Raw genomic sequence first — 18033 nt, 5'->3', positions numbered from 1 at the left:
CTTAATTTTATCTGAGCAGATTCCTTTGAACACTGACCTGAACTCTGCTTTTTCTTTAGTGCTTTTGAAAGGATATAAACAATTGCAGTGCACCAATTTGAGTGCTTGTCTGCAAGTGTGAGGGCAATATAAGACTTTTAAATAAATAAATTATGTTGCTTGTCTCCTTTGCACGGTAGTATGACATATAATCCTTTGGATCTTAAGTGTATACAAACTCTCTGAAAAAATCTCACTCTTTTGTAATTGTCATGAAATAACATCAAACCCAAATTCCAACCCTTGGTACAACACTTCGAATCCCCCTTCCATGTCTTTAACTACACTACTATAATACAATTTTTCAGTGTGTGTGGAGGGGGGGGGGGCAGCTTATAGGTTTTCCTGGCTTTTGCAGCTGGAGACTAAATATCTGTTTTACACTCTTCTAACACAAAGTGCAGATCCCACAGAGGTCTATGATAAGGACCTGTGTTGTGCTACCTTAATTTACAAGCTAGTGGCAGGCTGGTGCAGAATCTGAATAGCTTTAGAGTAGCAATTGTGGGCTGTCTGTACAATCCAGAAAACGTTATAGGACAGAAGGAAAAGACAGTATCTAATCAGAAGAAATGGTTACATTAGGAAAGTAGAATCCTCAGAACAGCAGAGGAAAGCTTGTGCGAACACCAGAAACTGGATTTGCCTCTAAAAGTAATTCATGCCTTTGCAATGCATACAGCAGTCAGCCACACCCAAAACTAACTGGAAACTGACACAGCACATACAGGGGCCTGTGCTGTGGTACTGAAACTCAGAGCCAGATGCACAAAACCTAACGAGCCCACAACTTGCGTTTTAAACTGGTTCCAGGCAGTTTAAAACGCAAGTAGTTTACCGGGGGCATGCACCAAGGGCATTTTTCCTGTCACGGTAGCAGGCAACGAAAACGGAATGCAAATTATCCAAAGGCTATTATAATGAGCTGCAGTACCGTTGCAGCTCATTATAATGAGATGCACTACCGTTTTTCTGATTCCCTTACCGTGGAAACCCTAACGTGAGGTCTGCACCTCTCGTTAGGGCTCCTGTGAGGGAATTGGAAAGGAAAAGGGCCCCAAAAAAAGGTTAAAAAAAAATTAAAAAAGCAGCGAGCGCACGTGAGGGGCGTCCTTTATGGACGTACTCTGCCTGCGCTTGTAAGGGACGTCTTTTCGCCGTTTTTTTTTTTTTTTTTTTTTAGTTTTGTCTCCCCAGCGCTGATCACCTTCTGTAGCAGCGAGGAGAAGGGAATCGGGGACCTGCGAGTCGATCCGGAGTTCGGGACATCCTTTTCCATTATGCTCCTCTTCCAGGTCTCTTCAGCCAATCAGAGTGCGTGTAGCTGACACCAGCAAGCTAGATGCCTTTGATTGGCTGAATAGACCCAAGAAGAGGAGCATAACCAAATGGGACGTCCCGATTCCCCGATTCTCCTTAGTGAATTCCTGTTCCCTACCGATTCGCTATGGAATCGGTAGGGAACGGGAATTACTGACGACTTTAGTGCATCTTCCTCTCAGTCTGTGGTACACAAATAACACAGCACCTGCTGCACCAGCATGCTTGGCAGCAGTGGTGTGCTGGTAAATTTTTAACAGGCTCTCTCCCCGGATATAGCCAGCCCTGCATCGCTCTTTAAAATGGCTGCCGAGATTTACAAGGGCAGCCTTGCAAGACTCCAGCGGAGTCCAGTGGTCCATATCTTAATGCAGCAGCAGCTCACTGTGAAGGAGCCCACTCTCCACTCCCAGGCTCCATGGTGACTTTGCACATATCTTGGCTTATATACCAAAGGTGGGACCTGAGAGCAGAGCATACGCTGACTCGGTCTCTATCCTACACTCCTTCACAATGAGCTGTTGCCGCTGCACTGACCAAGCCATGGAGCTGCCTCTTCTGACAAAACACCTCAGGACTGAGGAGAGCATCTCTGTAGGCAGGAGGCCATAGCAAAAAACTGGCTCTTCCTTAGACTAGTTTTCTGATCTTGAAAGCTGACAGCCTCCCTTTTTGTATAGGAAGAAACACTATGCCATCCAAATAAGTTGGTGAGTAACTGTAGCGGCTATGTGTCTGCTGGGGTTTTCCCCAGTGATACCTATGGAACAAGTGTGAATCAATTAAAGAATATGCACATGAGGCAGTGTGGTAGTAGATTTTTGGGCAAACATTTTTGGATTCTTTTCCTTAATTTGTTCTCGCAAGAAAATTCTTGGCATGCTTTAATCCTGAAACTCAAGCATAGGTGAACCCACAAAGGAAATCTACTGTAGCTGCATTTAATTTTCGAAAGGGTGACTATAATAAAACTAGCAAAAAAGGCCCGTTTCTTTGAGAGATGAAACGGGCGCTAGCAAGGTTTTTGTGTCCAGCGACCGTCCTGTTCCCTGCCCCTCCCCTGCAGGCACCCATGGCCAGGGACCCAGCTGTCCCCCAACCCCCCTCCAGGCAGGCACCTGTCCGCTGCTGGCGCTCCATCCCCTGGCCCCCCCTGCAGCCACCCATGGCCAGGGATCCAGCTGTCCCCCAACCCCCCTGCAGGCAGGCACCTGTCCGCTGCTGTCGCTCCATCCCCCGGCCCCCCCTGCAGCCACCCATGGCCAGGGATCCAGCTGTCCCCCCAACCCCCCTCCAGGGACCTGTCCGCTGCTGTCGTTGGCGCTCCGCGATGCGGTGTGCATGTGAAAAATGGCCGGCGAGAGGCAGGGAGAGATGGCGTTTCGTGGAGTGTGTTTGCTCCGCCCTCGATGTCATCACGTTGTGACGCGAGGGCGGGGCACACACTCTTGGGCAAACCGGATATCTCGCCCGCTTCAAAGTTCCGGTTGGAGGCTTCATAGAACGTTGGAGGTGCCTTTTATATATAGAGATGTGGAAAATGGTTAAAAAGAAACTAAAAGGATTGACTACAAAGGTTAGGACACTAAATCAGGCATGGATGTTATTCAAAAATGCCATCTTGGAAGCCCAGACCAGATGCAATCCACATATTTGCAAAAGTGGAAAGAAGAGAAAACGACATCCAGAATGGTTAAAAAGAATGTCCTTCAAAGAATAAAAAAAGGACCCAAATAAAGAAAATAAGCAACATAAGCACTGGTAAGTCAGATGCAAAGTATTAATAAAGAAGGCTAAAACTTACAGTAACAACTTTTTCAGGTACATCAGAATCGGAAAGCCTGCAAGAAAATCTGTAGGACTGTTGGGACACTCAGGGAGGACAAGGCCATAGTGGAGAAACTGAATTAATTACTTGCTTCGGTCTTTACAGAAGAAGATGTAAGAGATCTTGTACCAGAAATGGTTGTCAAGGTGATGATGCAGAGGAACTGAAAAAAAATCCCGGTGAATTTGTAAGATGTTCTGAGCCAAATCGACAAATTAAAGCGTAATAAATCACCTGGACTGGATGGCATACATCAGAGGGTACTTAAATAACTCAAGCTTGAAATTGCTGATTTGCTGTTAGTAATATGTAACCTGTTGTTAAAATCATCCTTAGTACCAGAAGATTGGAGGGTGGCCAATGTGATGCTGAGTTCCAGTGGTTATTCCGGAAATTACAAACCGGTAAGCCAGACATTAGTGCCGTGCAAAATAGTAGAAGCTATTATAAAGAATAAAATTATGGAACACGTAGATCATAAACATAGTTTAATAGGACAGAGTCAGCCTGGGTTCAGCCACAGGAAGTCTTGCCTCACCAATTTGCATAATTTCTTTGAAGGCATGAATAAACATGTGGATAAAGGTGAGCCAGTTGATATAGTTTATCTAGATTTTCAGAAAACGTTTGACAAACTTCCTCATGAGACCCCTGAGAAAATTAGAAAGTCATGTGATAAGAGGCAATGTCCTTCTGTGGATTAGGAATTGGTTATTGGACAGAAAACAGAAGGTAGGGTTAAATGGCCATTTTTCTTAATGGAGGACGGTGAATAGTGGAGTGCTGCAGGGATCAGTACTGGGACCAGTGCTATTTAATATATTTATAACTGATCTGGAAAACGGAACGATGAGATGATTAAATTTACAGATGACACAAAACTATTCAAAGTTGTTACACATGTGGACTGTGAAATATTGCAGGAAGACCTTAGGAAATTGGAAGACTGGGCATCCAAATGGTAGATTAAATTTAATGTGGACAAATGCAAGGTGATGCACATTGGAAAGAATAATCTAAATCATAGTTACCTGATGCTAGGGTCCACCTTGGGGGTCAGCAACCAAGAAAAAGATCTAGATGTCATCATAGATAATACACTGAAATCTTCTGCTCAGTGTGCGACAGCGGCCAAACATGCAACAGGATGCTAGGAATTAAGGAAAGAGATGGTGAATAAGACTAAAATACTGTAATGCCTCTGTATCGCTCCATGGTGCGACGTCACCTTGAGTATTGCGTTCAGTTCTGGTCACTGTGTCTCAAAAAAGATATAGTGGAATTAGAAAAGGTTTAAAGAAGAGCGACCAAAATGATAAAGGGGATGGAACTCCTCTCATATGAAACAGGATAGGGTTCTTCAGCTTGGAAAAGAGATGGATGAGGGAAGATATGATTGAGCTCTACAGAATCCTGAGTGGTGTAGAACAAGTAGAAGTAAATGGATTTTTTTTAACTCATTCCAAAAGTACAAAGACAGGGGACACTCAAAATAGTTACATTGAAATATTTTAAAGCAAATAGGAGGAAACTTGCTGCCAGTGGATGACAACGGTTAGCATATCTGGATTAAAAAAAAAAAAAAAAAGGTTTGAACAAGTACCTTGAGGAAAAGTCCATAGTCTGTTATTGAGGTGGACATGGGGGAAGCCACTGCTTGCCCTGGGATTGGTAGCATGGAATGTTGCTACTGATTGGGTTTCTGCCAGGTAATTGTGACCTGGCTTGGCCACTGTTGGAAACGGGATACTGGGCTAGATGGACCATTGGTCTGACCCAGTATGGCCATTCTTATGGTAAGGGATATATGGGGTCCCACACAGACTTTGTTTTGTGGCACAGCTGACGAAAACAAAACAGCATTCCCAGACAATTTCCAGAGATGAGAGAGGATGTAATGCTGGAGGCTGAGGACAGACGGGAAGACTTGGCAGGGAGTCCTGCACCCTTCAATGATTTTTGGGAATATGGGGAAGAGTAAGCGCTTCCCTAGTGGTTATGAGTTCAAATTTCCAGCCCTGTCTCCATATGCCTTGTTCTATACTCTTCTGAAATACTTGTTAATCAGAAACCAAGTGTTCACTGAGATGGATCTTTTTGCTCTGATTCAGTTTAGCAGTTTTTTTAGCCAGAAATATTGCATGCATTCACCAGCAAAGAAGTGCTGGAGCATTAGTGTGAGCTATTCCAGTAGTTACTGGAGAGGCAGAAACAGACAGATGGTCTGGAGAAACCCTTATCCCTTAGTGCTCCAGAAGAATATTAAAATCCATCATGGCTCTCTTAGTTTTGACAGGTTGGTGTGATTATTCCTGTGACGTTATTGGATTTTCACCTCCCATCGATGCCAGTGAGGTGTCAGACTAGCAAACAGAATTGAAAAACAGGCAAAATATTTAAAGAAATGATCCATATACTAGCTTTGGCACCATATAGAGTAGCACATTTATTTATGCCTAAATAAGGTCCCACTGGGGTCGATTTTGCTATTCAGACTAAAATGGCTGCCCTCCTAGAAGGTAGTATGCAAGAGATGCTCAGTATTGTACAACAAAAGTTTTCCATATTTGCATGGCCTGCAAAATATAACAGTCCACCCTTTTGCCTGAATTTCAGCAGACTTTTGATACATCTCATCACACTCTACCGCATACTACTCTGTTGACTGCACCTACATGTCGAAAGGTTTGAATTGGACTTGTGCCTCTTGGGTTATTGTAATGTGGTAAGTCTGCCTAAGAAGATGGCTTTTCAACTTCTAGTCATGAAGAACAAACTGATACTGGCAAGTGGGACAGGACAATTCCCCTGCTAATCTCATTAATTAACTGACTTCCAGTAAGACTTGGAAATGTCTTTAAAGTTCTGTGCCTAGCCTTTAGTGCTGTTGGAGGAGCAGGACCCGGAGAAATGAAAAACTGACTAAGTGAGACTCTGCAGTCAGTTTAATATGCTGGCCATTGTTTCCAGTAGAGAACTCTGAGTAAACTGAAAGATGAATTGAGTAAACCAATGATTCCCAAACCTGGTCCTAAAGGCACCCCAGCCACATTGAGTTTGAAGCTGGTGCATGCTGTGAGGGAATGTCCTAATCATTCTGTGGAGTATCTGCAGAGGCTGGAATGGCCAGAGGTACTAGGGCTGGTTTGGCGCCAAGGAGTTAGCCTGGAAAGCTAGGCAAGAAGCAGGAAGGCAGTCGATATTTATGGACATATGCCAGGAATCTGTTTACCACCAGAGGTGTTGCTGATGCATTCCCTATATACAGCTTCTAATCAGGGTTTAGCCTTCATTGAAACAATGGCGGCTTAGCATGGGCATGTCTTTCCTGGGTGAAGGGAAGGTAAATATCCTCCGTTTTTGATCTCTGGTGACTCAGGGGGAGATGCTAAAGCAAACTGAGCTTGAAACGTTTCAGTTAGACTAGTTTTAGCTAGTTTAGCGCATACATTTATTCTGTTCCTAATGCAAAAGGTCTCAGCACTGCTTTTACCGTTTGCTGAAAGCAGTGAACGAAAATGCTATGCAAGTCTATGAAAACTAGCTCATTTGTATTAAAATGAGCATTCCGTGTGATGCACAGATGTTTCGAAGCAATGCACAGAAAGGAGCCTACCTGTAACATTCAAAATTGTCCAGCAGGTCTGAGTGGTCATTGAAGGAGGGTGATATCTCCTCAGTGGAGCAGATTGTTAGCATTTTTTAATAGTATCTGCATGCACATGTGTGGGAAATATGTCGTCTGTATGCATTTTTGTGTTGTGTTTTGCCTGTCAGAAAGCATTGTGCTTGCATTTTTTTTAATAGTATCTGTATGTGTGTGGGAATTGTGTCCTGTGTTTTGTCTGTGGGGAAATGTACCGTGTGCATATATTACACGTGTGTGTGTGTTCTGCATGTAGCAGTGTCGTGAACAGTAAACAATGAATCAGTCCTCATGAACGCATAGATGACGTCAGTCGATGCATGCAAAAAGGTTTGCCTTATGGCAGGAAACTATCACAAAGGCTGTTGGGATCATTTGTTGTGCCTGGTCTATTATGCACATGTATCATAAAGCCTGTCTTGCTTTTTGGATTGTATTCTGATACACTGCTCTGAGTAACGCTGTCTTTACTGTAATGTTTGCATTTGTATATGTGTTTTATTGTGCTTATAAATATCAATAAACGAAATGTAAGGATGAAAGGTTAACGTGTCGTCTAGGATAACACCTAATACCTTAACTGGACTTTACTGAAGAGAAGAGGCTGGCCTGCTATAGTGATAGGTTCTATATGTGCAGAGGAAGTAAGATGAGTAAATATAGTGTCAGTACATTTACCATACATTTATCATTTAGATTTTGTTGGTATTTTTCATATTTTTCTTACATTAGTCCTATTACTAGGCTTTCAATTTACCATCTCCAAGTTGACCTCATTGATTGTATTTATGCTTATATTTGGTCATTTTACTATTGTTATGCTGTTTAACTTACAATTTTGCTATTTCTGCTTCCTATATGGGCTAACATGGTAGCCATGCTACTCATGTATTAGGTATACGCCAGTGTATGATAGCAACAGTACAGTGTGGCAGATGTAACAGATTAAGACCTGCTTACTGACTGAGATCCTGTCTGTTTAGCAGCCATGGTTATTCCTCCAAGGGTAGAATCTTGTCCCTGCTCCTCCATCTTAAGAACCAGGAGTGTGCTGGTAAATTGTTAACAGGGAGCTCTTTCTCGCCAGCAAAGTAAAAGAGAATTCAGGAGGGGCCCAAGCCCACATTTTGGGATCCATTTGTTAAAGTAGCCATAGAGAACCGGCTCCCAAAATTCTTAAAAACTTAACAAACGGCTCTCGAGAGCCTGTGAGAGCCTGCTCCAGCACACCACTGTTAAGAACCCTCCAGTAGCTATGCCATCATAGCACAGCAGGACTGGATGTTGGCTTGAAATGAAATTGCTCATCTTTTCCAAATCCAAGTTCAAGTCGCCTTGTTTACTTACACCCCCCTTATGAGCTTCATTCAGTTTTCTCGTGACACTTTACCACTGCTCGACTGCATGTGTGCATAAATGAATTGCAAGTCACAAATCTCATTTATTACCAGTAAACATATGTGTATAGTGCTACAAGTTGTACACGATCAAGGAAAGTCTATAAAAGGCGATAAAATTGTGTGTATAAATTTGGACGTGCGTCCACTTTGCAAATGCAATTTAATTGAGTAACGAGCCTATTAGCACCAATAATTGGGTGCTAATTTATCATTTATTTATTTAGATTTTGCTCACACCTTTTTCAGTAGTAGCTCAAGGTGAGTTACATTCAGGTATACTGGATATTTCTCTGTCCCAGGAGGGCTCACAATCTAAGTTTGTACCTGAGGCGATGGAGGGTTAAGTGACTTGCCCAATATCACAAGTTGGCAACAATTTAGATTTACATGCACATCTTGCTAAGTGCTATTCTATAAGGATGCACATGTAAATCCTATAGCACGCAACTGAAAAGGCATTGGCGGGGCATAGGTGGGTCAGGGGTGTTCACTAAAGATGCACACACTATTGTAGAATTCAGGGGATCTACACCTAATTTAGGCATGGGGGATTTGCACCAGGGTTCAGTTAGTGTAAATCCATACACCTAAAAGATGGGCATGGATCCTGGCACCCAGCTCAAGTGCTGTTAGTGTTCAGCATGCATTTTTTTCAGTGCCCAAATTTGGGAACCATTGACTGAATTTTCTCCACTTCCTTTAATTGTATGAATGATATGTACATGTGTAAAACGGTTCCCCTTATGCATGTAACTTAATTGCTTAATTGGCCTCAACTATAATTTATTGTCACTATTTTGCAGTTACACATGTGAGCTATGACCCTATTCTATAAAGTTTGCATGTAAATTGTCTTGTGCATAATTGCACAGGGGGCATTCACATAGGAGGGTTATAGACGACTCCGGACATTCTAATTAATCTAGCCTGCACTTCATAGAATACTATTAATTATGTGTGCAAGGTGCTGCATTTAGGCACATGCATTTACATAGCATAAGTGATTGTGCTTAAATATTTGCACACAAATGCCAACTTAAGCAAACGTTTTATAATGGCAACTATGTGCTTAATTGCCTTTATGGAATTTGCCCCCTATGTGTACAGATTTCCATATACATGTCGGAGGAAGCACAGTGAGCCACATGAAGGGGTGTAGGAAGCAAACTTTAATGACAGCATATTGCCTGCATCAGGGGGCCATACAAAACACATAGATTTACAAATCCATTTAGAACTGAGTTTAAAAACTTATAAACAAATAATCGTAAACTTTAAAAAAAAATGCACAGATATAAATGATAAAGATGAGATTAATACATTTAAAAATAAAATAATAAATGATGCATGTAATATTGATTTTATTTATTTGGAGTTTTCTTAAGGCATTCACTCAAGGCGGTGTAGAGTAAGAATAAATCAAACATAAACAATAGACAATTACTGCAGTAAAAATATTCAAATAATACAAAGCATGGCATAGTATACTACTTACAATGTCAACATAATAAAACATTTTAATAAATTGCGTAGTGTATAAGCAAAGATGGAACATAAAACAAAGAAATGATCAAACTTTTACATAAATAATTATGGGCCTCTTATCAAACTGCACTAGTGGTTCCAGCATGGCAATGCCTATGAAGCCTATTGAAAATGAATGGACTTTGTTGGCATTACTGCACAGGGGACCACTATCGTTATGTGATAAGAGGCCATATATGAGAAATTTTATCACTACTGATGCAAAGGATGAGGCAGTGAATCTTTTTAGAATCTAAAAAAATTACCATTCAAAAAAAGTCTAGTAAATTGCTTCCTAAATTCATTTACTCCAAACTGATGATCCAGTGTTGCTACCTTGAGAACTGCAAAACCCTAAACATGTGTCCATACCATGGTGGAAACTGGAATGCAAGTTAATATGTAGTAATTTCTCAAATTTCAAAAATTACAAGCAGATGCCAAAATTAAGTAACTCGTACAAAAAAATGTATTAAATGAATATATTAAAAATTCTTAATAAAATTCATGCCAAATTATGTTAAGATTAAAAAATATCTGTCCTAACTTTAATTATGTACTACATATGCTGGTTATTCATTAATGACAAGAGGCAACTGAACAGTTAATAATGTTAGAGTACATGTGGGAAAATGTATCTGAAGAGTTGGTAGTGGAATGGTGTAGCAATATTGATTAAAGAAAAATCTTCTGCCCAGAGGTGTAGCCAGACTTCGACTTTGGGGGAGGTCTGAGCCCAAAGTGGAAGGGCCCATTTTGCCCATCTCCCTGCTGCTTTCTGCCCCTGCCGCAACCCCACATACCTGGGCTGGCAGGGGTCCCCAAGCCTCGCCAACAGAAGCCCTTCTGGTGGTGATATTCTGTGGAGCACTTCCTGTCCTGATTCCTGCTCTAGCGTGCCTGCTGAGTTTTAGTGAAATTGACCCCTGACAGCCAGATCACCAGACCTTGGGGGCATGAACCCAAAATTGGGGGGCCCAGGCCCCCAAGGCCCCACATGGCTATGTCACTGTTCCTGCCTATTCCTTTAGTGGTTGCCCCTTGGAATTACTAACCTTAAAAGGTTTGCTAAACTTTCCTGTAGTGGATATGATCTTTGGATTATTGCAGAGGAAATTAAATCAGGGTGTACTGTGCCACTTAAATCCCCTTTATGGTATAATGTAAACATTTATATAAATAAATGTTCCACTTCATGGAGATCCTGGCAAGAGCATGGAATGTGGACATTGCAGCAAGTTATATCGGAGGGCCAGTTTAAATCCTTTGCTGAGCTGAAGAATGAGTTTAATTATTGCCTACAGACTTTTTCAAATATTTACAGCTCATGCACTCTCTTCAAGAAAATATTTGGGGAATGTAGCTGAATTGTCCAGTGTGTGCATGCTGGAAACTCTATTGTAAGACCTTAATGGGTTCACTGAGCTTCACAATTGTATGGTGATAAGTGGTATTTTGGGATGGAGAAATGCTGTGAGGATGTAATTGGTCCAAAATTGACAGCAGAACAATGGGATGACTTTTGGGTTACTCATACTAGTTCTATTGTTCTGCCTCTGTTCCTCAGGCCTTTTTAGTTTTTTTGGATGCCAGTTAAGTTTTCGAGTTAATAATTTAGTTAGTCCTAATTGCTGGTCTTGTAACTGTGAAAAAGAAACACTTTTTCAGATGTTATTTATTGAATAGTTTGCCTAGTGGGGAGAAATTTGGCAGCACATTAAGGATGTGTTTGATGTGCATGTTCCTTTGACTTATGACATTGTAGTGTGCTGTTCTTTGAAGCCCCTGGTGTGCGGAATAAAATCATTCAAAGTTGTTAAATATGTTACTTACTTTAGCTTAGGAATTGATAATTGGAAAAATACTGCTGTGTTAACAGTATTTGTGGTGGGTTTTGTTTGTCAAATTTATGAGAGAGTTATGGCTGAGATGGGGAAGGATTGTTATTTAAATTTATAGATAATTTGTAGAGTAGCAACTCATTCCTTCTTATTGTAGTCTGATTTTTCTGTGGTTGGTTTCTGTTAATAGAATAAAGTTTAAAAAAATAATAATTACTCTCACCTCTCCCCACCACACACAGTTATATCCAGGTATAAGAAGCCCATGGTGGCTAGTGTTTAAAAATGCTGACTGCCACAGGCTGAATATTGACCTACATTTTTATTGGAGATCTGTGCATATGAATTTTATACATTTTTTAGAGCACAAATACATTGTGATTTGGAGGTGCCTTGTTCTGTGCAAGGACACTAATTCAATGTGGGGATATCACATTGCTTTGTCACATAATTCCAGCCTAATTTACTTGATTCACAAGTGTCTATAAAAATTATTTTTTGATCATCAGATTATGGCAGACCTAAAATATCTCAGTCTTTTATACAGTGGCTGCTGAGTAGTCATTGGTCTGGTTTAAATTTTATTAAAAAATTTTTAAAACTTTTTCTTCAATAGATTGTATATATTCTCAAATACAAGAACTTATCTTTAGCACTGCTGTCAACATTCAGACTTGGTGCTGGCAAAGAAGAGTTGGCCCATTGTGCTCAGACTGCTACCCTGAAAGAAGGATCGAAACTTGAGTATGTCGGCAGCAAGTCCAAACGTTGAAAGCAATGCTAAAAGTATGTTCTTGTATTTGTGAATATATACATCTACTGAAGAAAACGTTTTTAAAAAATGATAAATATTTAAAACCAGACCAATGATGATTCGGCAGCCACTGCATAAAAGATTGAAATGCTTAAGGTCTGCCATAATCTGATGATCAAAAATTTTTTCATATGAACTATAATTAATGTACAGTGACATGGCAATATAAGTGATTTAACTATGCTGGGATTATGTGACAAACTTGTTCTTTGTAAGAGCGTGATGACCATGCACTATGTAGACTAACAGCTGCTTGCAACCAACCTGACATACTTCTGCCAAGATGTGCAACTTAAAGTAGCTTCTGGTACCTTGGGACCTTGCTGGATGGTTGCTGAAGAGGGGTAGGGAAGGGATCCATGGACACCTGGCCAGGGGCGTATCTGCAATCCGGCAGTAGGGGGGGCCAGAGCCAGAGAGGGGGGGCACATTTTTGCCTCCCTCTCCCCCCCCCCCCCCCGCCGCCGCCACCGCCTCTCTCCACCCCCTCCCCGCCGTCAACCCTCCCCCGCTGCTTACTTTTGCTGCGGGGGGCCCCAACCCCCGCCAGCCGAGGTCCGACCCGCAATCTCCATATTTCGTCTTCCTCCGTGGCCATGTGCTTCAAGGAAGTAACGCTGCAGTGCTGATTGGTGAATCCAGTTCGGACGTCAGACGCCGAACTGGATTCAACCAATCAGCACTGCAGCGTTACTTCCTTGAAGCACATGGCCACGGAGGAAGACGAAATATGGAGATTGCGGGTCGGACCTCGGCTGGCTGGGGTTGGGGCCCCCCGCCAGCAAAAGTAAGCAGCGGGGAAGGGTTTGACGCGGGGGAGGGGGCCAGGGCGAAATCTGCGGGGGCCCAGGCCCCTGTGGCCCCACGCAGATACGCCCCTGCACTGGCACACCTCTTGCTACTGCTTTAAACTCTAATCGTATGCTTTCTTCTCAGGTACCTGCTTGAGCAAGACTTTCCAGGGATGAGGATTGGTCCAGAGCCCACAACGGACCTCTTTCATTGCTGTGATGCAGGGGGAAGTGGAAGGCATCATACCTGAAACGCCTTGGTGGTGGATCCAAGAACCCTTTAGGAAGCTGAATGCATTTGGCAATGCTTCTTGAACAGGTCAGCATGCATCTATCATACTCTGAGTACATTCAGATTCAGAATACCTTGCAGGCTTCTGTTTAATGGATTTCTCCTTTCAGAACTGGCAGGACTGTATGGCAGCACAGGCGGCTGCCTAGGTACCATATTTTGCATATTTGAATTTAGCTTGTACCTTTTCATTTGTGGCTCAAGATAAATTATTCAGGTACTTGAGGTAATTCTCTCTCAAGAGGATTTAGTCTAATGGCTAGATTTACTAATGCATTAATGCATGTGTTTAAATTGCATTAAATTGACAATAATAAGGCTTGTGTTAATGCAGTGGGAAGGACTAACTAAACACAACCCATATTCACACACTAAAATGTAACACACATTAGTAAGTCGGGCTCTAAGCTTGTATATGAGGCAATTCAGGGTGAAGTGCAGTAGCGTAGCCAGACCTCAATTTTTGGGTGGGCCTGGGGGTGGACTGGGTGGCATGACCCACATATTTCCTCTGTCCATCCCCCTCCCATAAAGATAAATACCTGGCTGGCAGGGATCTCCGGGCTCTGCCAGCTGAAGAATCTTCTGGAGGCCCCCAAGGCTTGAGAAGTCTCATCCCTGCGCTAGTCACTAGCGTGGTGGGAAGCAGCGTTCAGCAGCGTTGCCTGCGTGCCTGCCTGCCTTTTAAATAATTTGTCTCCCAGGCTCCGCTGCATTTACTTCTTCGCCCTTCGCAAAGCGCTGCCGTTCGCACAGGCAGCTCCGCTCCCCTTTGCTGCGTCCATCCAGCCCTCTCTGATCCACTTCCTATAGTGGATACGTAGGGCCAGATGGATGCGGCAAAGGGGAGCAGAGCTGCCTGTGCGAACGGCAGCGCTTTATGACGGGTGAAGAAGTAAATGCAGCGGAGCCTGGGGAGACAAATTATTTTAAAAGGCAGGCAATGCTGCTGAATGCTACTTCCCGGAGCCGCGGGGAGAAAAGGCAGTGACAGCAGCAGGATGTTGGATGGGCGGGCCTGGAGGGAAAGTAACTGGGCCTGGGCCCGTCCAGGCCCGCCCGTGGCTACGCCCCTGGTGAAGTGACTGCCCAAAGTCACAAGGAGAGTTGGTGTGATTTAAAGCCTGGCTACTCCACTTCTCAATCCACTACTAACCAGCAAGCTGCGCTCCCACTGCAAAAAAGGGCAAAACTCAATGTCTCCTCTATCCTGCAAAAGCAAAACTGATTTGTGTGTGTGGGAGGTGACAGAGGACTTTGCTGCTCTTAGTTCTAGCAGCTGAGCTCTTGTCAGTGTGAGCTTTGTCAGTCCTGAATCCCTCTCTTCATGCTCAGCCTCCATCTTGAAAGGACAGTTGATGGGGGGGAGTACACTCCAGCTGTACTTACACCCCAGTGTGGCTCATGACCCGCTGGGTACCAAAATCCATAAGAACTAAGTAGCAACATCACAAGAATGGACTCCGCTAGACGGGTGTGACAGCGAGCATAAGCCCATAAGGAAAGCAGAGCAGTCAGAGCCCTAGACAGCCCAAACAGGAAAAACCACACCAGGAAGAGAAGCAAATGTGTAACTAAATAGTCTGCAAAGAGGGTGTTGGTGGTGGCAGTGGTGGTGGTGGGATGATCCCAGGGTACAACTCCAAGTAGAGGGGTTAGTGCTCCACCCAAGCAGTCACATCCTCCTGCCCTAGAAAGATCAGAGTGTGTGGAGCACAGATGCCACGGGTGAACCATCCCAAAGAGTGAGATTTGAAGGCCAAAGAGTGAGATATTTCAAGCAGTACATCCAGAGTATAAATCTAGAATGATTTAAGTGTAGTATTGCTTTGCAAATGAATCAGGGCAGCATTAAATGATATTGGCTTTTCTTTGGAGCCTCTGAAAGAATAAGATAAAGTGGGGAACAATTGGATACATTTTTTGAGCTCTTCCACCCAATTGTTAAAAATGCATACATCGGTTTTAGAACACAATTTGCTGTAGTAAAGGGAAAAGGGACAGGGCAAGGGAAGCAGTAGGCAGGAAGGTGTGCTCAGATTTCTAAGGTTGGGACCATTTGGTTTACTCTCTATGGCTCCGTCTCATGAAAGCAGGATCGTGATCAGTGCACTGGTACTGAAGCTCTGATGAGTGAGAAATAGGGACTCAGAGTGTGAGAGTGAAAAAGCTCTCAAATAAGTGTGACCACATTCCGAATGAGTGAGACTTGGCATCTCAGCTGCATCACTGTTTGATGGCAAGTTAGAAACTAAGTAGATCTGCTCTAACTCATACCAATGTAGATTTTGACTCAGAACGTGGCCTATCTTGTGTGAACAAGTGGAAGAATCATAACCTGGGTTTTGCTAGCTGTTGCCCAGGCCTGGCAAGGGAAGTGAGGAACCAGCCCCTGAGTCAACATGTTGCCTCACTCTCTTCTATTAGAGACTGACCGAAACTGAATCCACATCCGAAACTGCCATCAGTTTCGTCTGGAACCAAAACCAGAACTGTAGCCACACCCCTTCCCTACTGCTCCCACTGGCTGCATTGTAAAAATGGGTGCTGCGATTTCCTGTTGCAACCTTAAAAGGCTGCTGCAGGAGGTCGCAGGCGCCATTTTGAAATTGGAAATGGCATGAGCAGGAGTGATTGGGTTGTGCTTCTGCCCAGAATGGCAGCCATGACCTCCCATAGCCACCATTTTCACAATGCAACCAGAAGGGGTAGGAGCAGCTTGGGATGTTCCTGCCCCAAAGAGGCTACTAGACCACCAGGTCTTTTAGAAGGTATGCCTGAGGAGCACTTATGGGTGGAGGGTGGGAGGTGGCCTGGGGAGGGGGGAATTGGTTCTCTTTTGAGGATGGGGAGGCTGGCTGGCTCAGGGGACAGAGTTGGGGCAGAGCCACGGTTTCGGTTTCCGCTGAAAATGCACAGATATCTTCAGCTGAAACTCGAACCTGGATTTCAGGTTGGCTCCTGTGCCGAATCCAAACCTGAAATTCATTTGGCCTCTGTCTGCTACTGTACTACAGCTTTGCCTGTCTCCCCTGGGGTGACCCTGATAGAACAAGGGTCGTAGCATCATACTGGGGCCATAAAACATAACTTAGGGCAGACAGTGCAGCCAAATGCAGGGATCAGGGAAGGAAGTTGACTGGGAATACTTGGGCCAAAATGAATGATTCTTCCCACGCCCACCCCTGGATTTCAGCATAGGGTTGATCGCTTTGACTGGTATTGAAGCTGTGCCACCTATTATTAGGTTTTCACTTTCCCTGCAAGGTGCAGGACTTTGTCAAACCTGTCAGCTGTCCCTATGGTTAAGGTATCTACCAGCATAACTGAAATGCAAGGAGGGGGGAGATTGCAGTGTGCCGTGATACAGGGGAGACTTTTTAATGATATTTAATGGTGATATTGAAGTCCCAGACCGCAACCACCATGATCCACAGGGTTGACCTCCACAGCATAGTCTGAGATCTGACTGAGGGATCTGTACTTTTCTTTCAGTGCCCTCAGACCACTAGCAAATATTCTAAAAGAAATTTCCTGAGCAGCTACTGGTTTTTGTTTTTTTAATTTTCAAACTGTTTGCAGATACAAAGGGAAATGTACTTTTAACCTGCTGTACTTGTGGATAAAGGAAGGAGGCAGAAGTGTGCACATACCATTGAAATTCAATGGTATGTGTGTATTTTATTGATTCCTCCCCCAAGTTAATTGTCTGTGTGGTGGAAGCCTGCCACATATGGAGCAGTTTTCAAACCCTTCAATCTAGCTCTGTAACTCGAGGACCCCTTTTTGACAATTACAGGCATCAGCAGTTAATCAGAACTAGTAACCAATAGGAGATTTTTCATTCATGGTAATCATTTTCTCCTAGAGTTAGTCACTATGTAAAGTTCCACTTTCACCCCAGAAGGAACCACTGAGCACTGCATCCTAGGAATTCTCCCTTCCTCCAGCTGACTTCTGAGATGCTACGACAATTGTAGCAAAAACCACTAAGGACTAAATTCTAAAAAATGACTACTTTGGGCAGGGGTGTAGCCAGACTTCGGCAGGAGGGGGGTTCAGAGCCCGAGGTGAGGGGGCACATTTTAGCCCCCCTGGTGCCGCCGCCCCCTCCCGCCGCCAACCCTCCCCTGTCGTCGCCTACCTTTGCTGGTGGGAGACCCCAATCCCTGCCAGCCGAGGTTCTCTTCTTCCGGCGCAAGGTTTCGTTCTGTTTCTGAGTCTGACGCCCTGCACGTGCAGGGCGTCAGACTCAGAAACAGAACGAAGCCTTGCACCGGAAGAAGAGGACCTCGGCTGGCAGAGGTTGGGGTCCCCCACCAGCAAAGGTAGGCGACGGCGAGTTGGCAGCGGGAGGGGGGTTGAGAGAGTCGTCGGCAGGGGAGTCCAGGGCCAAATCTACAGGGGCCCAAGCCCCCGTGGCCCCACGTAGCTACACCACTGCTTTTGGGTGCAAGCATTTACACCAACTGAACCCTGGTGTAAATCCTTGTGCCTAAATTAGGCACAGATCCCCCTTATTCTATAACAACGCCCAT

The 18033-nt window shown here is 43.9% G+C and overlaps 1 protein-coding gene across 1 annotated transcript in view; it reads left to right on the top strand.

Moving 5' to 3' along the window:
• Positions 1 to 18033, top strand: part of EHD3 (EH domain containing 3) — a 121792-nt gene that overhangs the window by 13756 nt on the left and 90003 nt on the right. Inside the window, 2 exon segments of the mRNA XM_030196113.1 lie at positions 13349 to 13406; positions 13408 to 13513. Of these exon segments, the coding sequence (XP_030051973.1) occupies positions 13349 to 13406; positions 13408 to 13513 (164 nt within the window).

Source organism: Microcaecilia unicolor, chromosome 3 (genome assembly GCF_901765095.1).
Source record: "Microcaecilia unicolor chromosome 3, aMicUni1.1, whole genome shotgun sequence".
NCBI classification, from domain to species: Eukaryota; Metazoa; Chordata; class Amphibia; order Gymnophiona; family Siphonopidae; genus Microcaecilia; species Microcaecilia unicolor.
Note: the sequence above shows the minus strand (reverse complement) of the source record. Positions and strands in the feature narration are given on the sequence as shown.